The sequence below is a fragment of the Hylobates moloch genome, unplaced genomic scaffold, assembly GCF_009828535.3.
Source record: "Hylobates moloch isolate HMO894 unplaced genomic scaffold, HMol_V3 SCAFFOLD_4, whole genome shotgun sequence".
Taxonomy (NCBI): Eukaryota; Metazoa; Chordata; class Mammalia; order Primates; family Hylobatidae; genus Hylobates; species Hylobates moloch.
In genome coordinates this window covers 9254106-9278763 of record NW_026652279.1, presented here as the reverse complement: position 1 = coordinate 9278763, position 24658 = coordinate 9254106, and the positions used below count along the sequence as shown (strand labels likewise).

Genomic DNA, 24658 nt, shown 5'->3' with positions numbered 1-24658 from the left:
TTGGGCAGCATTATTCCCATAAGACAGTAGATGATGCACTCTTTTCTTTCTGTCTTGTCTTTTTCTTTTGATTGACTCTCTGGAAGTTTAATGGCAACAGTAGGCAAGTCAAAGAGGGGTAAAACAGAATAAGGTTTTAAAAAATATGTATGTTTAAATGAAGGGAAACCACTTACTTGAAAACAAATAAAAGCTCACATTGAAAGCAAAAGATTGAAGATGGTAGAATGGAACAGGGTCATCTGGAACTAAACCTCAGGATGAGAGAGGAAGGGCCAGGATTCGATGGACAGTTAGAGGAACTAATTGCCATTTCTGAGACTAGCAAAGAGATGCCAGGAAAGTGACCTGTTGAAAGGAAGATACTGGAAGATTCCTGAATATGTGCTACAGTGGTTGGTTTCACCTCCTGAAAATGAGGATACCAGCTACATCAGCCATTCATTTGATGTTTATTAAGGGGCTTCTCCTGTAGCAGTGGTGGTTACCAAGAGCCCATTTTCCATACAGCCACTGTGGTCTAGCTGCACTGTCTGGCAGTCAGCTCCAGAGTTGCGCAGTGACCCTCCATTATCACTTTGGACATCTGTATTTCTCTTAATTATTTGCAGTCACCTTTGCTAGATCCTAATCTTTACCACGGCAGGGACTTTGTCCTTCGTACTCACTGCTGTGTTGCCAGTAGCTGGCAAAGTGCTTGTCATCTATTTTTATTGCCCAAGAAACATTTGTCAGGTGCATGACTAGGTGAAACAACACTTCTAGGTGTCCACTTTGAAGAGGTTCCTAGAGACTCAGCAATAGGTGGCTTTTCATGGCAGAAAAATAAATCTGGAATGGGCAAAATCTGCTGACCACATATTTAAAAGCTCAGGAGGTGAGCATAATAGAGAGTTCTAGAGAAGTTAATAACAGTATAATGTACATCACAAGATACTCCCCCCTCACTACATATTATATGAGAAAATTAAGAGTTATTTACAGCTCTTAAATGGCTTACTCTTGTTTTCCTGGTACCTGAAACACTCTAGGTTTTAAATGAGTTACCTATGGAAGGAAGATGAATATGTGAGAACTGAGGGGTCAGTAAGTGGCCATATTGTCAGTACACCTTTGAATTAATTTATCGAGGAAAGGAAATAAAATGTTTTAATTCATTTTTTTTCTTTTTTCACTGCTAACTCCATGAAAGGCTTTAAATCTTCATTTTCTCAGCACCTTGGAATGAGCACTGACAGGGTGCTGCTCAGTCTGCTGTGCCTTGGGGAAAAGAGACAATGAAAAATAACCATTGTTCCTCAGGGGCTTACAGAGCGTTAGACATCTTCCTGCTGGCTGAGAAGATACAGAAAGAGGGATGGATAAAGGAATGTGAAGGAGAGAGCGCGGGGGGTGGGGGGCGGCAGGGGGATGCAGGCAGAGGGAGAGAGAGGTTGATCTCAGCTGTAGACATGTTGGAAGTTGTTCATCTAGGGACACCTGAGTGCATTTCTACAGTAGAAGGGATATATGGCTTGGGAACCCAGGGAAAGCTGTGCCCTAGAGTTGTAGGCTTGGGAATCTCTGCTTTTTGGAGCTTGCTCAAGCTGTGGGGATTAGTGAAATGCTCTACTGGGCCAGTGTACAGTGAGCAGATGGGACAGTGTAGAAGGGAAAACATTTAAACAATCATCAATGATCTTTTCCTAAAGAAATAGTATCTTAGAGGTCCCTTAGGTTCAACGTGATTTTGAAAGTTAAGTTACTTAATTTTCATCTTGGATGTGGTTTAGGCATTTGGAGGTACTTCACTCATGGTTGAATATCATATAAAATGATAGTCTTGCAAAATTATTAATATCTTTCCGATGACTCATGCCTGTTGTCTCTAAAATGTGATTAATATTAGACATAACAAAATTAAGATGATATTTTACTTTACATAACAATCACCGGTATTTGTTCCCAACCAAAGTCTATTTGTGTGAGAGTTTGTTGAAAAACGTTAAGACATAGGAAAGCTTAATATAGTAGTTCCCCCTTACCTGTAGAGGATACGTTCCAAGACCTCCAGTGGATGCCTGAAGCTTACCTACTACCAAACCCTATATATACTCTTTTTTTCTGGATATTCTAGATATTTATACTTAGGATAAATTTTAACTTATAAATTAGGTACAGTAAGATATTAACAACAGTATAAAATAGAACAATAGCAATATACTGTAATAAAAGTGATGTGAATATGGTCTCTTTCTCAAAATATCTCATTGTACTGTACTCATCGTTCTTGCGTTGATGTAAGATGATGCAATGTCTACATGGTAAGACGTGGAGTGAGTGATGTGAGCATTGTGATGTAGCATTGGGCTACTCATGACCTCCTGGCAATACTTTGTGAGGGACATCTACTTTGGATGATCCTGGATCATCAAACCATTGGTGTCAATGGGTGGATGTCAGGAACAGATGATGTTAATGGTCAGGGATCCTGGATAGCTGAAGTTTTTTCACCACAACCTTTTAGAAGAACATCATAATTAGAAGTTTATCTCTTTCTTTTTAGTTCATCAAAGTGTGGCTGTAGAGGTTGTAATCCATCAGTGATTTTAGTGCTGTGTTCCATCCAAGGATCTTATTCTATAATTTTGTCCTTTCCATTTAATAACTTGGACCACAGTAGACCATGGGTAACTAAAGCCACAGAAAGGGAAACTGAGGATAAAGGGTGACTATTGTATGACCGAAACTTACATGTTTGTCAAGTGTGTCTTAATTATCATCTATACTGTTCATTTCTGAAAACATGAGGGCCACGAATTGTCAACATGTGCCTCTAGGATTTAGGCTGATGAAAAGATCAGATGGTCAAAGTCAGTGCAAGATCACTAACACCTCTTGAAGTGGTTTGTACTTCTGGCTGGATTTTAGAGGCATATGTGAATATTGATGATAATTTCTGGAATGCAAGAAAAATACTTAAAATTCTTAACCTGTTGAGACTTTCGTTTGATTAATAGACGATTTATTTCAGCAAGAATACACATTGTCATCATTGCCAGATTTAATATGAGATGTTAAATGTTGGATCCAGTTTTCCATCCTAAATAAGTTTTTCTTTCCTATTCCTGTCAGTTTTGAAAACATAATACCAGAAGAAGAGGTGCCTAATTCCACACAAAGCTCCCAAGAGTGAGTTTTTAGGGGTGAAATTAGGATAGATGTTTGCTGATCTTGCATAGGTCCAACGAATCAAGGCAGAATCTTCAATGAGCCGTCGTCAGTTAGGGTCATTGTGCTGAAGCAAGTACTCCCGTTTCAGCTGGGCTCTTATGGCCAACCGCTCGGCTTGTGCCTGCTGGGTTTCCAGGGATATGTCGTATTCCGCTGGGTGGAGGGTCGAGGGTGGAATGGCCAGACGCGATGGAGTATACTTTGGGAACGACGTCTTGGCGATGCAGCGCACAACTGTGCCTGCGCGGTTCTGAGGCCCTTCCTCGTTATGCTCCTGTTGAGACGTTTTTAAAGATTTTTATAAACTTGTCAGGTTTTCGTGTACGTATATTTGATTTTATGGACTTTAATTTTTAAAAATTACTTGACAGGCAAAATAACAGTTGATGGCAAAAGTACAGAAAAACTTTTTGTACACAGTGGTTATGAGCTGAGAAAGTAGATGGCGGCAGTAAGCGACTGACTGCAAGTTGACCAGGAGAATGTTTTCTTTGACCTGTGCTTATTTTTAACATTTATAGAAAGCAGGAATGCTAATCTCAACTTGCCACATGCCATGCCATTCCCTGTTACACCTGGTCACACTTAACACATTCTGTCTGCCTAGCCCTTATAAACATTTAGTGAATAGCTTCTGGAATAAGACATCTTACAAGGGTTTGTCGTTGTGAGATCTACAAGGGAGAACCAGCTTGGTTTGGAGATGTCTCCAAGATCAAATTATGTTTTAGCCTTGCTCAAAAAAATTATAGTCTGACTTTGCACAACAGTAAAAATTAAAACGGAAAATATCCCCAAAATGCTGTGCTAATGTATAATTACAATGGGATTAATGTGCAGAAAATGCAGTCTGGTACTAAGCAAAGGTGGTGTAGACTTAAGAAGTTCTGAAGCAATTTGAGTGTGTATCTGTGGATGAATGGATAAACAAAGTGTGGTATATACTATAATGGAACTTTATTGAACCTTGTAAAAGAAGATTCTGACACATGCTGCAGTATGGATGGGGCTTGAGGACATTGTACTAAGTGAAATAAGCCAGTCACAAAAAGACAAACACTGGATGATTCCACAGGTACCTAGTGTATGTATAGAGATTCATATCTTTTATTTTATGTATGTATGTATATAGATATCTCTAATATCTATATATATCTGGTATCTATGTATATCTATACATATTATCTATATACATATATATGGAGATATATATGGAGAGATATATATGTGTATATATATAGAGAGAGGGGTGTGTGTGTGTGTGTGTGTGTGTGTGTGTGTGTGTGAAAAAAAAATATATGGAGATGGAGAGAGAGGCAGAGAGAGAGATGCTATCTAGAATAGTCAAATTTATAGACACAAAGTAGAATGATGTTGCCAGAGGCAGTGGGAAGAGAAGAACGGGAGTTTGTTTAGCTACACGGAGTGTGAGGGAAGATGAAGAAGTTCTAGAGATTGGTTGCACAACAATGTGAATGTACCAACTTGACCCTGCAGAACTGTGTAGACGCTTCAAAATGGTTGAGATATGGTGAATTTTATGTTTTGTGTATTTTACCACAATTTTTTAAAAAGGAAGTTTTGAAGTAGCTGGATTAGGTTATACATATATATGTACCCAGAAGTTATTTCTATTATGTAGTCCCCACTTAGAATTGAATTAATCTTTAATTCAACCAATATTTATCGAATGTTGACTCTGCAGAGGTTGTATCACTACAGTGGATGCCAAGGTGCCCAGGATACATAAGATGCCTGCCCCATGCAACTCACATTGCAAGCTCACATTGATGACCTAGAAAACCCCCTAAAATACAAAAAATATTCAGCAGTGAAGTATTTGCTGGCTTCACACTTCAACTCAAATTTTATTTGGATTAAAAAAATGGAAGAAATTATAAAGAATACTAGAAAAAATAATGGGATAATTTAAAAAAATACTCTCAGAATGGGACTAGCCTTTTAAAAGTCTGACACAAAGCCAGAAGCCATATAAGAGTGACATTATTATGAAATTTCCATGTGGCAAAAGTAACAAAAGCATGTTCAAAAGGTAAACGTTAAAGGGGCTGAGGCAAGAGGATTGCTTGAGACCAGGAATTCAAGAGCAGCCTGGGTAACATAGTGAGACTAGAAAAAATTAAAATAAAAAAATTAGCTGAGCCTAGTGGCATGTGCCTGTAGTCCAGCTATTTGAAAGGCTGAGGTGGGAGGATCATCTGAGCCCAGGGGTTCAAGGCTGCAGTGAGCCATGATTACGCCAGTGCACTCCAGTCTGGGTGACAAAGCAAGACTCTCTTGTACACACACACACACACACACACACACACACTCACACTCTTCCTATAAATTATTACGAAATAGACCAAAATCTCAACAGAAAAATAGGCAAAATTCACAAAAAAGGTCTCTTAAGCTCATAGAATAATGCACAAAGTCATTCATAATAAAATAAATTCAAATTAAAACTATATGTGAGTGTACTCGTCTGTTCTCACACTGATAATAAAGGTACACTCGAGACTGGATAATTTATGAAGGAAAGAGGTTTAATTTACTTGCAGTTCCACATGGCTGGGGAAGCCTCACAATCATGGTGGAAGACGAAGGAAGAGTGAAGGGACTTCTTACATGGTGGCAGGCAAGAGAGCTGGTGGTTATAAAACCACCAGATCACGTGAGACTTACTCACTATCATGAGAACAGCATGGGAAAATCCTGTCCCCATGATTCAATTACCTCCCAGTGGGTCCCTCCTGCAACACGTGGGAATTATTACAATTCAAGGTGAGATTTGGGTGGGGACACAGAACCCAACCATATCACTGAGATAACCTTTTTCACCTAACACACTGGCAAAGATACAAATGGCTAATGATTGTGAATTGGAAAATAGTGTCTCTGATAATTTTCGCTTTTTAGGAGTGGAAATCAGGGACAGCTTCTATCAAGAACAACTTAGGCCGGGCGTGGTGGCTCACGCCTGTAATCCCAGCACTTTGGGAAGCGAGGCGGGCAGATCACGAGGTCAGGAGATCGAGACCATCCTGGCCAATATGGTGAAAACCCATCTCTACTAAAATACAAAAAATTAGCCAGGCTTGGTGGCATACCTGTAGTCCTAGCTACTCGGGAGGCTGAGGCAGAGGAATCGCTTGAACCCGGGAGGTGGAAGTTGCAGTGAGCTGAGATCGCACCACTGCACTCCAGCCTGGCAACAGAGCAAGACTCGGTCTCAAAAAAAAAAAAAAAAAGAACAATTTAACAGAATGTTTTGATGTTTAAAATGGCTACATTCCTTTTTGCTTCACTCTGGGTAATTTATCCTACAAATGTTTAATCACGTGTATGTTAAATATACAGAGATAAACAAGGCAGTGCTATAATGTCAACCTATTACAAACAACGCATTTGGTCATTATTTAAGTGAAACGTTAAAGGAATTATAGCATATCAATACAGTAAGATATTATTTAGTCAATTAAAAGGATATGATTAATCTACCTGTGTTGCTGTTGAAGTGTCTCTAAAAAGCTGTTAAGTAAAGAGGCATAGGAACAAGTTTGCTTTTTTAAGACAGATGAAGGAGGAATGCGTACTGTCTTAGGCTAAATTTATGAGTTGGCTGCCACTGGGGGCCTGTGTGGTTGAGTGGTACAATCAGGGAAAACCCTTAAGTTCTTTGGGTATTTTGTATCATATACATGTATTATCTACCTGTACAAATATTTAATATTAAAAATATTTAATCATACTTATTATGTAGGTTTGTTTATATCTACTAGCCCTCAAATTTGGATTTAAAAACGTTTGTAGGTGGACATAAAATACATTAAGATAGCATGAATTAAATCTGGAGTGGGGATTTACTTTAGGGATGTGTTTCATAGGTGCTGCAAGAGCTGAGTAGTTTAAGAGTGGACAGAAAGGCAACCTAGAGCATATCCAACCGCATGCTCCAGGAACAAAAATGAGGCAGTGGTGTTACTGGACCTTGGATACAGAAGCTAGAACCCTGGTGGGCTTCTCCAGTGGGAGCAAGAGCCAGAGGAGGAGGTGCTGCCCAGATAGAAAGGGAGGAGTGGAAGTACCCTGGCTCTTCCCTTCCCACCTCCATCTCTCACCACTGCTTGCCATTGGCTGACCCCAGCTGGAAACCAGCTGACCGAGGAACCTAGAAAACTCAGCCTGTAAGAGTCACCTTCCCTTATATACACAGTAGAGTTGGAGAACTGAAAATGGATCTGCTGCAAATAATCCAAGGCTGGCACAATGAGTGATATGTGGCAGTGGGAAAACTTCGGCTTGGAAAATGGAGCCAGGAATGAGACTGATACCTAATTCTTCTCCACAATCGACCCTCTTGCTCTGTGCATCACATGCTCCTTTCGTTATTGACAGGAGCTTTCCAGGGTAGGGGCATGGCTCATTCATGTTCTTATTTCAAGCGCCAGCTCACAGGATACCAGCTTGCTGTGTCATAGGCAGTGAAGAAATGTTCGCTGAAAAGAATGAATGAATGAATGAGTGAATTTCAAGAAGAGTGAGAAAAATGAAGTCAGGGCATAACAGGGTGTCCTTGGATATTCTTGCCCTTTGTGGTTAATGCCTTTGGGACAAGCTCTTTTCAGTTTGAACTGTGCCGTTCAGTGACTACACTGTTAAGCACTTTCATCTTCCTGTTTTGCAACGATTTTCATTAGACACTCAGTAATTGCTGTTTCGCAGATTATGGGTTGGATTGATGAATATAATAACTGTTTTATTTCAGCACAATAAGGAAAACCTAGTCATTATAAACTCTCAAAATCATGTTTACCTTTTACTTAAATAGAGCTTGTTTGTATTAATGATTGTAGCTTATATTGCAGCATAACTCTGCTAATAGAGACATGATAATTTACAAAAAGATTAACAATGTTTTAGGCCATACTGCAAATATTTTGTTTTCTTGATAATGGTCTCTTCTGGTGTCTGGAGGAGAGTTGAGCAATTCCTTTTAATGAATAGCAGTGGAAATTAAAATAATTGCGCTTTTCTGTTTTTCCCTTCAGAAAACCTAACTGAAAATAATGACATAACTTGCTATTCTTAAGGTTTCATTAATCCAGCAAAATAAATTTTCTTTTACTGCTTTGGTGTAATTCCATTTCACTTAATCACATTTAGGCTGCAGATCAAATTACGAAGCTGTATAATCTCTTCCTGAAAATTGATGCTACTCAGGTGGAAGTGAATCCCTTTGGTGAAACTCCAGAAGGACAAGGTAAAAAAAAAAAAAAGAAGAACTGGGAAAACAAATGAATGTATTATAATTATTTATGCAAACTATAAATTGCACAAAAGACTGTAGCAGCAGCTTTGCATAAATTTCTTTCGGTAATTTAATTTCTGCCGTAGTTTCAAATGCTCCCATGATGCAGTTGAACATTTCAGCACTTAGGTTTGTTTGTAGCCAAATGCCAAGTCTTTAAGGAAGCTACTACTTGTTTTACTTAAAAATATTCAGGCTTGGTGTGGTGGCTCATGCCTGTAATCCCAGCACTTTGGGAGGACGAGGCAGGAGGGTCACTTGAGGCCAAGGCTTTGAGACTAGCCTGGGTAACATATTGAGACCCTGTCTCTACAAAAATAATAATAATAATAACAATAATAAATAATAGTTTAAAAAGAAAGAAACATTCGTTCACCTCTTTCTCTCCATCTTATTTTTTTAGGCCCATCACTGCTGCTACTAAGGTAAAGATTTGTGTAGAAATGAGAGCCACACACTTGGGTATAGTGAAGGCATGTGCCTTTATGGAACTGGAACTTTTTGAACATCTTTAGTTTGCCTAAATCTGTATATAATTTCACCTTGTGTTCTGGGCTGGATTTATATCACCTTGGTAAAGCCCGAAGTCCCCCCCCAGTTGAACTCTTTCACCTTACTTGGAGAGCAGTTTCTGCTTCAGGCAGGAGGAGGTGGCATTTTTGTGGTGAAGATTTCTCCTATCCATCAAGTAATTGTAGAGTATAAATAACTGTTTTATATATCAGTACTTACCACCACTGGACTGTTTCGTGCATACAGCAAATATTCCATAAGTTCTTATTAATTTGTTAGCAAAAGCTTGTGAATGTGTGTGTGGTAAGGGGTAAAGTGGAGTTCCACACACACATTCACAGGCTTTTGCTATCAAAACAGTGGAATAGCAGGTGGATAGGATAGGGATACCAGACTGTAAGCCCCGTGAACCTTTTCTTTTTTAGTACATTTCACCTTCAGTGTCTTGCATGTTGTCTAGCATGTTACAGTCAGTAAATAGGAATTTGCATTAAATCGATAACTGGGGTGAATCATTTTGTGTAAGTAAACACTTCAACTTTTGGACCATGGCAGATGAGACAACATTTTCTCCTTAGCACATTTCAGAGATTCTGTAGCTAGACTCAGAGAAACTACACTATCATTTCCTTGGAACCCAGAGAGGCCTAAGTATAAATTCTGTATCTGCCATGTTTTGGCTATGGATCTGGGCAACTTACTTAGCCTGCTGTTTCAGGTCTTTTTTTTTTTTTTTTTTTCCTCAATCAAATCAGTGGTAGAAATGATGCCTAGCTCATAGAGTGTTGTGAAAATAAGATGAGATCATATATGAGTATGCATGCTGTGTCAGATACAAAATAGGCTCGTCCCTAACATTCATAAAGTGAAATTCCTCTTCTCAGGTAGTCTCAGAGTAGCCCAGGAATAGTATAGATTTCAGACAAGAACTAGCAAAGATTTTATGTTTAGGAAGCCATTGAAAATAATATATTTCATGATTTATACAGATGACCATCCGATAGAAATCTGTGCTTGCTCATTTATAAACAAGCTACCTTTATTCATAAATTTTTTTTAAAGTTGCTATGGCTATGAAATCGTACGTATTTTATAAAGCTAAGAAGGGAAGGGGAAGAAGCTGTTTCTTGAGCTTATATGCCAGGCACTGTGATAAGCTTGTACATATATTCTTTCATATTGTTTACCACAACCCTGAAAAATTAGGAGTTGTTATCCGCATTTTACAGAGAATTGAGAAACCATTGTGACTGTCCCAGGGGCTAGTCAGAAGTTACAAAAGCTGGGATTTGAACCCATGTCCCTCTGAGTCCAGCATGCATGTTGATTCCGATACTCCAGACTCAACTGCAGCTACCTGCCTTTTCTACTTTCTCCCATTTAAACTACTTATTTGCTTTCATGTACATGACCTAGAAGTAGTCTCCAGTTTGGCAGGGAATACCAGTCAGAATTCATGTTGATAATTAATCCAAGAAATGAAGGAGAAGGTTTAACAAAAGTTCTTGTAGGTCATATATTGCTTTTTCAACTAGTATACACAAGCAGCCTGGTTGCTTTGTATTAAGAAAAATGGAAATTCAACTGTAGCTATGGAGTGGGATAAAAATGGCTGCAATACATTTTTTATTCAACCCTTTGGGAAGCAGTCACAAGCTGTGTTCTGGCTTCAGGGAACAGGGGTATGGGAACCTTTTCTTAGAGTGTTTATAAAACGTCATGAGTCTGAAGTTTGATTTTTAATTATTAAGACAATGTAAGAGTCTTGAGATTTTTTTTAAGGGAATCATCATAAAACATTCTTTATATACAGTTCATTAAAACATAAGTCTTATGTGATATTTTTAAGAGCAAAATTATCTTTAGTTATTAATTTGTTCATTGTACCATAAAAGTTCAGCAATTGAATTATAAACACAATTAAATGAGTATGTTGGTTTATAACTCTAATGAGCAGTAGTCAAATTAAACCCAATTAGGAAATGGTGATTAATGACGAAATGTACAAATTGATCTTCATCATTATCACAATCCCCTTAAGCTATCTTTTATTTAGAAGCTGTAAAAGCAGTCATTCATATTTTAGCAATATTGATAATCTTAATATTTATAATCTGAGTATTTGTTAGTTCTGTTTAGATCAATAGTAACAGAACATTTCACGTTAAAATTTCCACATTGAAACTTTGATTTAATAATTATTCTTTAAATTTAAAAGTTTAAGGAGCTCAGCGTCACCTTGTACCAGCTCTTTTTTGTTGTTGTTGTTTCTTTTTCTTTTTCTTTTTCTTTTTCTTTTTCTTATTTTTGAGACAAGGTCTCACTCCGTCGCCAAGGCTGGAGTGCAGTGGTGCAGCCTCAGCTCACTGCAACCTCCACCTCCCGAGTTCAAGTGATTCTGCTACCTCAGCCTCCCGAGTATCTGGGATTACAGGCGCCCACCACCACGCCCAGCTAATTTTTGTATTTTTAGTAGAGATAGGGTTTCACCACGTTGGCCAGGATGGTTTCGAGCTCCTGACCTCAGGTGATCCGCCGACCTCGGCCTCCCGAAGTGCTGGGATTACAGGTGTGATCCACTGTGCCTCGCCTGTACCCACCTCTTTGTAGGAAAAATTTTTTGACCTTCCCTTGGTCAGTGAGTGCTATTTTTAATAATTCAGGTTATTATTCGTATATTTGTACAATAAGTGATGCGGTGTTGAGTGAAGAACAAGGACCTTGATAACATCTATCCTGCTAAGTCACCCATAGGGAATTTTTGACATGGAAAAAGAACTGCAGTCCAAGAGCTCATTTTTCCTATGTGATTAATAAACTGATTCAAAAAATACAATTTGACACTACTAACTGCAATGTAGTTTAGTGACTCTTAGCTAGGGTTATAATGGTTGCTAATGACAGAAACCTATATTAGCTTTGTTTTTGTTAAAAAGTTATATTCCTGTAACAGGGAAGTCTAAGGTGTGGACTGGCTTAAGGCCTGAGGAGAATCAGGGATTTGCTGGTTCTCCAGCCCTGCTTGCCTCCAAATTGACTTCTTTCTCAGCCAAGCTCTCAGAAACTGGCAGCAAAGATGGCTCCCAGTGCTCCATAACTCTCCCTCAGCAGCCCCATAAATCCCTTCAAATGATTCTCATTGGCCTTGCTTGGGTCACATGTCTATGCCCATGCCAGCCACTGAACAAGAATCATAGGGTACAGGAGACATACAGTTTCTTAATGGAAGAAGGGACCCTGAGTCAAAACATGCCTACCAGAAAGACTATTGAAACAAAAATAAACTGTTACTTAGTCAATAGAAATTTATCGTTATTTTCCTTGTTTGTCCAAATGCAGTGCCAATTCATTCATTAATTCTGCAGCTAAGCAAGAAGCAATGTTTTATCATTATTTATTTATTTATCTACCTGCCCATTCATGTATTCATTCATTCATTTTGCTAGCCACTGTGAGATTTCATGTCATATTTCTTCCCACCTTCAGCCAGCTCTATCTGTACACAGACTCCTTTCTCTGATGTCTTTAAAGCAAGTTGTACTACACGGGAAAGGTGGGCATTTTGTCCCCCAGGGAACATTTTTAGTCATCACAACTTGGAGGCTATGCTACTGGCATGTATAATGCTAAACTACAATGCACAGGATGGTCCCTGTTCACAGAGAATGACCTCACCCAATCTGTCCATAGTCTAGAGATTAAGAATTCTTGCTTTAGGGCATCTTCGTCAGTTGGAAGCTGAAATTCATTCATTGGGCCAAAGGAATGAGATCCAATTTGAAGCGGTGACTATCTGGCTAAGATTCCATGAGAATTAAAGCTGGGTGATCCACAGTTAACTGGCACATCAAATTCCTTTCTTTCTTCAGATTGATTTCCCTAAATAACCACCCTGTTGCTTCTTGTTAGCAAGTGCCCATGTTGTTGGTGGGTGTTTCTCTGTTTCTCTCTTTATACACAAGACTCTATTTTCAAGAACATTTTCGGTTCTCTACCTCCCCCAACCCCCCTACCCACCCCATATCTATTTTCTCTTTTCACAGCCACTAAAAAAAAGTTCTAAAAAGTATACAACTCTCAGGACATCAATATTTGATGGGAAGTGGGACTAAATTGAAAGTATCAGCATTTTAAGGCCATTTTGGCAAGGCATGTTTCAATAGTACATTATGGTTATTTATCACAAATCAAACGCAGTACATTGCTTGAAGACCGATTATTTTTCAAACTATGATAGTCTTATTTCCTGCTGTTTTTATGTTCCTTTTATGTGTAAGTTTCCCCTCTGAAAAGTATTTTTCTTTTGTTTAATTCTGTGACACATTCTTCTGTTAAACTTCTAGGGTCAGAGGCCTCTAACTGCTAGTCATGTTTTCCATCGAGATTGTTGAATTAGCAGCTCACAGAATCTCACACCACTAAACAAAACAACAAAACACCCTATGCATATAAGTACCACAGCTTTCTTTGGTATTTGTTCAGAAGGAAAATTCATTTCTATAATCTATCAAGCATGTAACAATGTGCTTTTGATGGTGAAAATTGTTTTATAAATATTAATGGGTATGTTTCTTTCACCCACTTTGTATAAAAAATGGCCTTTGTTCAAGATGAATTTTCTTTAGAATTGAGTTTCATTAATGTGACATTGAAAATCTTAAGGTCTGGACCAAGCTCAGCACCTCTGAAAATGTATTTTGTATTGTTTGTTGTTTTATTAAATGAGAAAGCTAAGGGTTTAAGCAGGCGAATTTATTTTATTGCCCTGCTGTTGACATAGACATCAATCCATTTTTAACACATCAGTTCAAGAAGTGCATTTAGAAGGGTCTTACAGGGGGAAATAAGCATGTGAGAGTCAGTTAGTATTCAAGGATTAATCTACTCCTTTTGTGTAGCCACAGGTTTTTATTTATTTTGTTTGTTATTTTACTGTTTTTTGGTTTCCATGTTAATGGAATGCACTTTTTCTAAGTTTCTCCTTCACTGTAAAATATGACACCTGTGTATCTATCAGTTGGTTCACACAAGTGGATACAAGTGTGAGAACTGTGAGTTGGCAGGGATTGGCAAACTTATTCTAAATGTCAAGGACCAGTTAGTAAATATTTGGGGGTTTGCGGACCATACAGTCTCTATTACAACTACTCACCTCTGCTTTTGTCTTGGGACGGCAGCCATAGGCAGTATGAACGAGGCTGTGTTCCAATCTGTTATCCATAAAAATAGGGTTGGCTTGAGGGTCTTAGTTTGCTACCCTTGGCTTAGATCTTCATTTGGAGCTCTTCTGTACCAATCTTTAGCCTTGGCCTTATGCACAGGTGTGATATGATTTGAGAGTCACCAACAGCCTGTTTTACCCTTCTCTTTTAGCCAAAAATCTTGTTTTCTACTATTCATGATGCATAATATGCCAACTATTAATATTCTTCCTTTGGGAAAATTCTTATTTATTCAGATGATGGCTTTTTATTGAAAACCATGCGTAACCTGTACATATGTAAACTATGGCAGACATTTGCTTAGATTTGCTCTAAACAGAAATCTCAGATTATAAAGGAACAGATAATTTTTATTGTTGGGAAGAGAGGAGAGTTCTGTAGCTTGGGCTACACTAATGGGAAGCTCTTAAGTATAAAAAAGCATGTGCATGTAAGAGAGTGGTGTGGTCATCTAACAACCTGCTAGGACCCGCTGTCTAGGAAGCTAAGCGCTTTGCATACAATCTCTCCTGCCACCAACACCTAGAGTAGAACATACTCTGATCCCCATTGTATAGACAAGGCTTGGGTTTAAGAGAGGTTAATGTGCTGAGGGATAGCTGGCTAGGAAGTGCCAAGAGTTTTCATTTATACCCTGATATTTTTGATGCCAGTCTATATTAAGTGGTCAAGTTCAAGGAAAATCATTTAGATGGTGCAACATTGTAGATGGTAAGACAGGAAAGCACTTTGTTTGTTTGGAACTATGTGTAATAGGGAAAAACAAACATTTTTCTCCTACCAAACTCTCAACACAGAAGAACACTTGTTGGACCAGATGTGTGAGTTTTTCCAACACTGACTAATCTCTGACACTAGCTAGGTATCCTATGATTCAATTCAATTCTTTTACCGTCTACCTGGAATTAGAGTCAGATCCCATAGTTTAAGGGGTCTGTCTTATCGGCCTGACTCCACTTTGGATGTCAGTTGTAAGACCAAGCCTCTGGTACTTCTGATGGACCAGCTGTAAATTGGGGGTTCTTAGGACTCCCTCCATGTACCCCATCATTCACTAGAATGGCTCTCAAAACCCAGGGAAGCACTTTACTTATTACTGCTGATTTATTATAAAGGTTATTTTATTTTTTATCTTATTTTTTTATAAAGGATATTTTAAATGATACAAAGGAATAGCCAGATGAAGAGGTATATAGGGCAGGGTATGCATGAAGGGGTGACAAGCTTTCCTGTACTCCACAGGTGAGCCACCCTGTAGCACCTCCCTGTGTTTGGCAACCTGTAAGCTCTCCAATCCCCTGGAGTTGATAAATTTTTATGGAGGCTTTATTACATAAGGATGATCCATTATTGTTTCTGGAGCATGGAGGTGGGGCTGAAATTTCCAAGCTTCTAATCATAGTTTGGTCTTTCTGGCGACCAGTCCCATACAGAAGCCTCCACCAAGACTTACCTTAATAGAACAAAAGACTCTCCTATCTCCCAGAAAATCCCAAGGGATTAGGAGCTCTGCATCAGGAATCAGGGTCAAAGGCCAAATGTTAGAACACAAGATTGTCCCAGCACCCCTATTGCTTAGGAAATCACAAGGGTTTTAGAGCTCTATGCTAGGAATTAGGGATGAAGACCAAAATAATATATTTATTATAAATCACACTATCACAGATTACTTTTAAAATATAAAACAGGCATAACAAATATGTGTCTAAAAGAATCCCTTTACATCCTTAAAGTTTTTCATCCCTTACCCACTAAATAAAGACTTGGATCTTGAAGGTGGCAGTTCAATTTGAATCCCCTTTCTTAACTCCTAAGTTTTCTAAATAAATTACTTCATATTTAGGTAGTGTTTTTAACTTCCCCAAACACTTAGGCATACATGCAATGATCCAATTAGGTTGTTTAGTTTTCTCTACAGAGAGCTAACAGTTGGCACAGGACCACTGTAGATATACACCCCTTTTATCCGATAGTCACCATCTTGAAGCTCTGGGTTAACTGCAAAGTTCTGTCAAGATTGTTCTCTGGAGAGAACGTCATAGCACAGAAAAACATCCTCTGAAAATCTAGCTTTGCAGGCATTTAGTTGGGATTGCCTTTTGAACTTTGCATACATACCCATTAATTATTCTCTTTCTGAAGCAGCTTGTAACTGTAGTCTTTGTAAGGAGCAAAGGTCAGCTTGAAACTATTTTGATTTACTTGTTTATTGATCTCAACCAAGAATTCCTTTATTTGAAACTCTTCCCTTAGGAAGTCAATTTGATAACCTTAGCCCATTCATTTTGAAGGTGTCAGTTATAAGTAGTCTTGCCAATGAGTAATGGAAGAGCTAAAATTACTAATAAATTAATTGGAATGCATTTATAAACCTAGTGGAAAGCCATGTACAAAGTTGCTTTTTTATTGATTATTATACCAGTCATTAACTGCTGAGAAAATTCCCCTGTAGCAAGCAGAGAACATTGGCCAATTCCTTTGGTAATTGTAGGATTCTGTCATTAAGCTTTCAATATTTTGGAAAGTACTTACTCGTTCACTCCAACCATTCACAATGTGTGGACAAAGTGGTTGGGCATTTTGGGGCAAGACTAAGGATTTAAGCAGACATTAACTTCCATATAAGATTATCTCTTGTCGCTCAGTGCTACTTTAAGTCATGTGCGGTCTGTATATATACTTATAACAAGTATTCTCAGATGTTAATATGCTGGTCTATACAGATTTGTATCAAAGTATTTGAATATTGTGGTAGGGAAACCCTTGGAGAAAACCCTCTACCTAGGGTCTCTAACACCAAGATGCCATATACAGCCATGTTTTATTTTCATAAGAAGCAAGTAGAATTAGGAGATTATAGCCACTGGTTTTCAGTGAGTGAGAAATGTTCTGTGGCTGTTTCCCTTTCAAGAGTCAGGTGCCTGTCAGCAATGCTGGAGGAGAATAGGTAGTATCTGTAAATTATTGGTCAAAGATTCCTGGCTATCAATATCCCAAGTTAAGTAAAAGAACATTGGCCGGGTGCAGTGGCTCACACCTGTAATCCCAGCACTTTAGGAGGCTGAGGTGGGCAGATCACAAGATCAGGAGATCGAGACCATCCTGGCTAACACGGTGAAACCCCATCTCTACTAAAAATACAAAAAATCAGCTGGGCGTGGTGGCACATGTCTGTAGTCCCAGCTGCTCGGGAGACTGAGGCAGGAGAATCGCTTGAACCCGGGAGGCGGAGGTTACAGTGAGCCGAGATTGCGCCACTGCACTCCAGCCTGGGCAACAGAGTGAGACTCTATCTCCTAAATAAATAAATAAATAAACATTATGATGACATGGCATCACAGAACACTAATTTCTACATTAAGAGAGATAATAAAAGGGGTCAGAACCCAGATACCAATAATGCCACCCTCTCCACTGCAGTCTCTCCCTGCTTGTATGTAAAAGAGATCAGTAAATCAAGGAAAGTGCCCTGTAGTCTGTCTCTATCATGGAATAAGTTTTGCTGGGTCCAGGAGAAATCCACCAGCAACAGAAACTAGAGACAACTGTGCTAATAATGCCTGGCATCCTGTCATTGTAACTGACCAGTCTTGGTCTTTTCGTGTCTTATAACTTGAATCTGAAGTGTCATAAGATGGTCCTGCACAAATCAAGGGCATGGCCCTAGTTTTAAGGATTGTTACTGCCATTTTTTCCAATTAAAAAACCAAGGCCCAGAGAAGAACTAGGTTATTTTATCGAGGTTACAGAGTTAGTAATGTATGCTAGAAATTGCTAAAAGAATATATTTTAAGTGCTCTCCCACACCAAAAAGAAAAACCAAAAACTGTATAAGAAGATGGATGTGTTAATTTGCTTCAGTGTAGTAATCATTTCACTGTGTTTAATTATTTCACTGTGTTATATGTATATCAAAACATGATGTTGTATGCTTTAAATACACAGTTGTCCCTCAATATATGCAGGGAATCAGTTCCAGGAATCTCAGATATACCAAACTTCATTCATACTGCACAATTCCTGCAGTTGGCCCTGCAGAACCCATGTATGTGAAAAGTCGACCCTCTGGGGCTTTACATCTTGAGAATAAAAATCCACCTATAAGTGGACCCTCACAGTTCAAACCCATGTTGTTCAAGACTCAAGTGTATACAATTTTTATTTTTAAGAAATGTTACAGAGTTAGTTAAGGATCAAATAAAAATCGAGTGATTCTAGTTTGGCATTCTTTCCACTAAATCTTTTGGAAATACTAGAGAGGATACTGATTCAATAAAAATTTCACTTTACCATATCAAGAAAAGGACAAAAGGGGACAAAATAATTAATAATATTGTCTAGTCTCTCTTTGCATAGAAGAGAAATGTGATAATTAGTGGTTAAATACTAAAAATATATAATAAAAATAATGAATCAAAGCTGTATCTATGAAGCTGTGCCAGTCCGTAACTTTTAATGGTTGATGGCAACTTTTGTGGTTATTCAATTGAAATGAGAACAACAGATAGAAATTACTATGTTCTTTACTAGAACGTAAGTCCCTTGACAACAGGGACCAAACCCTAAAATGTAAAGGTCAAGAAAGCCAAAGCAGCCTCTCCTGCCTGTAACATGAGAAAAAAAATGACAGTGCTTACTTTCCCTTCGCTTGTGCTTACCAGCCTGTAGAACTTAATTTATAGATCCTCAAGAGATATTCAAGTATGATTGTTTTCTTCTTTATTTAGTTGTCTGTTTTGATGCCAAGATAAACTTTGATGACAACGCAGAATTCCGACAAAAAGACATATTTGCTATGGACGACAAATCAGAGAATGAGCCCATTGAAAATGAAGCTGCCAAATATGATCTAAAATACATAGGACTAGATGGGAACATTGCCTGCTTTGGTAAGAAGCAGTTATATCAAAAGAATGCTTTGTGGATTTTTATAGAATTTAGGAAACCTTGATTTCTGAAATGTCATTTACCAAGAAGAAGTAAGCATATAAGTTTTTTTTGTAGCTGAAAAGTCTTAGGAAACAATCCAAGTTTCTTCTCAAAGTTTGTTTTGAATAATGGTCACTGGTGTAAAGCAGAATTTCTCAGCTCTGGCACTATTGAGAGTTTGGGTGGGATAATTCTTTACTATCCTGTACATCATAAGATGTTTAGCATCCTAACCTCTAGATACTACTAACAATCCCCCAGTTGTGAAGACAAATAAACCCATGTAAATCAATAAATTAAAATAAATGTCTTCAGACAATTCCAAATGGCTGTGATATGCAAAAATCACCCCAATTGAGAACTATTGACTTAAAACATCTCACTTAAACTTTGCTTATTAAAAAATTAGAACCTTTGCTGCTCAACTCAGTATTAATATGAAGAACTCTTCTGAAATTTAGGTTTAAAACAACATTCCTTTATCAGAGGAAATAGAAGAGGACATACACTTTAATCACTTTACTAAAGTTTCAGATTCTGTGATAACCACAAGATAAAATGTTTAATCCATTATGCTAGTTTATTAATAAAACAATTGATTTTATCACACTCATCTAAATTTGTGAAAATGGCTTCTTCAGCTGAGTTAAGAATGAGTCTATAGAAGCAATACAGTTTCTATTATTGTTCACAGCTTATAGTGCTCAGATTTATACGCTTCTGACTTAATCGCACAAGACTGTGTTTCTGGTAGAATCAATTCATTGTACTGGAAACTGAGGTCTTAATCTTAATGGAATTAAAATAAAAATGATTTGTAGCTCATTAAACCAACAATATCATTATATTCAGAACTGAAGAGACCTCATCCAAGAGTTTGCTGTTCAATACAATAGAAAATGACTTCCAATTACAAGTGATACCAAAAGCTCTTGCTTTGTATTGGAGCAATAACTATAATGTACCAGATCACTCACATCATTCTGATCCTGATAAGCTAATGCACTCTCAATATTTGTAGGCATTTAGAAAGGGGAAAAGGTATATGGGTTTAAAGCAAATTAAATACAGATTATTTATAGCCTCTGTAGGAATGTGCATGGTTTGACCACGTAGTAGCCTCAAAATCTATGATTTACGCATTTCAAATTGTTTTAAGATACTGTATAAACCATTTTTATTTTAGTTACTCCAAATTTAATTAGTCACAGTCATAGGCTTTTCTAGGGAATTGGAGGGTCAGAAAAATGAAGGGTGCTTTACCTTGTGAGTTTCTGCTGTGTTCAGGAGATTTTTTTTTTTCTATCTCGAGGAGAGTAATTTTATGTAATTAAGCTTAAGAAGCAAAATAAGTGCAATTGATCAATAAAACTTAGCTCTGGAAAACAAGACTTTTGATGTTAAAACTCTCTACCTACTTTCTTAAGAAAGGCTCCTAAGATGTTGGCACATTTTGGTTCCAGTTTTAACGATTGGGTTGCTGGTGAGCATTGCTTATGTTAATTTGAAAGAGGAACAAGGAGATAAGAATATTGTTTTTGTGCAGTCATTTCTTCATTTGTTTCTAAGTTTATCCAGGTAACATTATATAAACATGCATGACTGTACTAGTGTAAAAAAGTATAAAATCCCACTGAAGTTGGGAAGCCTTGTGGTTCAATCCCACAGATGCCACATTCAAAGGAGCATATTCTCAGCAAAGAAAACATTGAGAATTCCATTCTTTACTCCTGGCTCTTAAAGTATATTAAAAAGAATGAAATTCATAGGTCCTAACAACTTCTCGTAGCTTGTTTCTCTGCCTTCTGATTCTCTTAAGCTTACACTTTCCAGAACCTAAAACTTCCTTTTTTACTACTGGCCCAATTCGGTTACTTACTTAAACCTTTCCTTCTTTCTGTTTTTCAGATTGATTTAACTTCCCAGTACATCCTGTTCCTCATTCCTAAGTCTTTTTTGTTTCATTGTTTGCATATGCATGTCCTGATTCTTTATCCTAAAAGTCTATGAACTAATCTGGTTTAATGGAATTCCAAACAGGACATAAATTGGCCTGGCAATGACAGAGTTCTCTCTTGGCAATATGGGGGAGGGAAAATGTTTATGGACCATTTCGTGTTGCTAAATGTAGCCTGTCTTGTGTCCCATTTGCATTTCACAGTGAATGGTGCTGGGCTCGCCATGGCTACTTGTGATATCATTTTCCTTAATGGTGGGAAGCCAGCCAACTTCTTGGATCTTGGAGGTGGTGTAAAGGAAGCTCAAGTATATCAAGCATTCAAATTGCTCACAGCTGATCCTAAGGTAACCTTTCTCTTTGTAGGAAGATTATATGCCAGTTTTAATTTCTCACCGTCAAGAGCTCACTTGTTCTTCCTGGTGAGAGTTGATAAGTCAATATGTGTACTGTGCAGCCCCAGATGCAACTTCTATCTTTTTTTTTTTTGAGACGGAGTCTTACTCTGTTGCCCAGGTTGGAGTTCAGTGGCGCGATCTTGGCTCACTGGGTTCAAGCGATTCTCTTTCCTCAGCCTCTTAAGTAGCTGGGATTACAGTCACACACCACCATGCCCAGCTAATTTTTGTATTTTTAGTAGAGACAGAGTTGCTCCATGTTGGCCAGGCTGGTCTCAAACTCCCTACCTCGTGATCTGCCCACCTCAGCCTCCAAAAGTGCTGAGATTACAGGCATGAGCCACCACGCCCAGCCCACAACTTCTATCTTATATCACATTGGAATACGTGATGATTTAACTCTCGTCTTGGGTAAAAGGCTTATAAATACTCCTGGGATCTTATTTCAGAGGTTGTGTGTACAGTCCTGAGAGGTGGAAGGAAATAAAAAAGATACAGTGTGCCAGTCGAAACATTGGTTGGCATGAACTTTATTTGGGTAGTTTACACAGAAGCGACTGGTCCTATGCTTACATGATTTAGGGGAAGAGTACTATGATTCCTTCCGTAAAGATGCTGAAGGTATTACCAAATATTGGAAAATTTTAGGGTTATAGGATCATATATCACTGGGAAATAATGGCCCCACCTTCTTTTGCATGCATTCTAATTTTTATCTCTGACCATTAGTTTGTAACATATGTACTAAGTAGCAAATAACTGTACCTGGTTTCATAGTTTCTATTGCTGTTTCATGTGCATCTTTTTAACTTGAGGGTAGCTAACTAGAATGTAGCTACCACACCCATGCTAGGGGCAGTGTGGGCATTCAATTAATATTTAATCAGCTACTTTAGTAACCAAGTTAAATATCAGTATGCTTCGTTTCACCTGTAGATACTCAGTTGACTATAACATGGTTTAGGTAGATGCTTGTTACATAGAAAGACCAAAATATTTTGAAAGTCCAATGTACATGGTTTTAATTTCATTCTTTTAACAGGCCTGTGAAGTACGTAATGTGCCACAACAATTTGATATAAAACTTCTTCTTTAATTTTTTGATTTTTTTTTGTAGAGACAGGGTCGCGTTATGTCACCCAGACCAGAGTGCTGTGGCGTGATCATAGTTCACTATAGTCTCAATCTCCTGGGCCCAAGCTGTCCTCCCCGCATAGCCTCTTGAGTAGCTGGGACTACAGGTGCACGCCACCATGCCTGGCCAATTTTTTTTTATTTTTTGTCTTGCTGTGTTGCTCAGGCTGGTCTCAAACTCCTGACCTCGAGTGATCCTCCTAACTCAGGCCCTCAGAGCTCTGGGATTACAGGCGTGAGCCATCACAATTGGCCTAAACTTTATTTGAGAATCATTGTCTCAATGTTGTTAGAGTATCTAATAAATTGAGTTGGTTACTAAAATTTCTGAAGATGTGGGAAATCTGAATCATTACTAAGAAAATCATAAATGAAAATAATACCAGATTTTTTTAAAAAGAAATGTGATCTGAACTAAATATGGAAGCTTCCCATTAATAAATATACTGGCAATAGCCTGTTTTGTTTTGCATGCATAAAATTTTGTCTTATATTGGTAGTACACTTGTCTGTTTTCCTCATGACTTAAATAGTTGGTGGCCTTATGTTTTTGCTTGTCTTTTCTTCTGACTCACAAAACAGACGGCAAGGTATTATTAGCACTTATCTTCAATTCTCCAGTGCCGTTCAGGAATAGCAAAGTTATTGAAGTTCAAAGGCAGGCAGCCATGAGGAAGGTATTCGCAAAAAGAACAATGTTTCCACTTACATAAGCACTTTGTTTTCATTGGTTAGGTAGAAACACCTATCAGTGGCTCTCTAATCATGTATTAATTCCCTTATTCTTACTTTCTACTGCTTTCTAAGGGAAGAATCATTTTCCTCCCAGAGATTCCCAAACCAGTTGAAATCTGTAAATAGCGAGACACACAGTTCCTTAAGCTGCTTGAACCACAAAGTACCCAGAGGACAGACGATTGTAATAAAATACTGAACTTTTAGCGTCTACTGAAACTCTGTGCAAAGGATAATAGAGAGCCATTGAGAGATGAAATCTACCAGGACAATCATTGGATTTCGTTGAAATAGCTTTTCTTAGTGGCTCACCTCAAATTTTAATTTTGTAAAACCTATAGGATGGGGAGGGAGAGTGGAAAAATTACTGTCAGAGCCATTTTTCTTCTAAAAAAAAAAACCATTCTCTTCCAAAATTTTGACTTTATGGAATATTTTCAAATGCTTGGATTATTTCAACTTTTTTTGAGATTAACTGTCATCTTGGGTAGATAAAGGTATGTGGGAGTTATTTTATTTTTCTCATGCTATATCAGGAAAATGAATGCACAGCTCATCTCACAGTACTTTTTCCAAATCTTGAAATTTCAAAACCAGTTAAAAAACATAGAAATGTAATGAGTATTTTCAATCCTGGCTTCGTTTCACAAAATTTAGAGAACAGAACCTAAAAAATAGTATAGATGAGTTGATGTGATTTTGCAAGGAAACTGGCTGTAGTTTTGGCAGTAATTATTTCGTGTCCACCTGCCCAAAAGTAGAGGTTCTTGAGAGCCCAAAGCTAATTATATCAAAGGTATCAATTGTCTTGTTAGATATAAGGATTAGTTAGTTGAATACACAGAAAGTCAAAATTACAGAACACCAGTTTTTGTTAAACTTTTATCAACTTATATTTACAACTGCTTATTTGCAGTGTGTCTAAGATAATTCTGTTTAGTAAACACGTCATTCAATAAAAATATTACAGGTTGACATATATTTCCACTCATGATGTCAGTCATAGAGCTGAAAATTTTAGTTATTTTGCTTGACTGTTAACCCAAATGCTGATTTTCACTTGGACCTAACACAAGTATCTCTGCAACTAATGTGTTTCTGATTATTTTATCGTATATATGAAATGAAGTTCCTCTACCAAGCTGAATAAAACAAGAGTCTTTTCAAGATAAACTCACTTACTGAACTGAATTAATATGAATTGTATCACTAAATATTTTATAATTCTCTTATTTTCCAGCTG

The 24658-nt window shown here is 37.8% G+C and overlaps 1 protein-coding gene and 1 pseudogene across 3 annotated transcripts in view; one reads left to right on the top strand and one right to left on the bottom strand.

Moving 5' to 3' along the window:
* The window catches only part of SUCLG2 (succinate-CoA ligase GDP-forming subunit beta), a 374531-nt gene that overhangs the window by 151694 nt on the left and 198179 nt on the right, over positions 1–24658 (top strand). For all 3 annotated transcript variants that reach the window (XM_058437145.1, XM_032149461.2, XM_058437146.1), the window contains exons 7-9: positions 8383–8479; positions 18990–19151; positions 21353–21495. In XM_058437145.1, coding sequence (XP_058293128.1) covers positions 8383–8479; positions 18990–19151; positions 21353–21495 — 402 coding nt within the window. The remainder of the gene's footprint in view (positions 1–8382; positions 8480–18989; positions 19152–21352; positions 21496–24658) is intronic.
* On the bottom strand, positions 3044–7330 carry LOC116466489 (NADH dehydrogenase [ubiquinone] 1 beta subcomplex subunit 4-like; annotated as a pseudogene).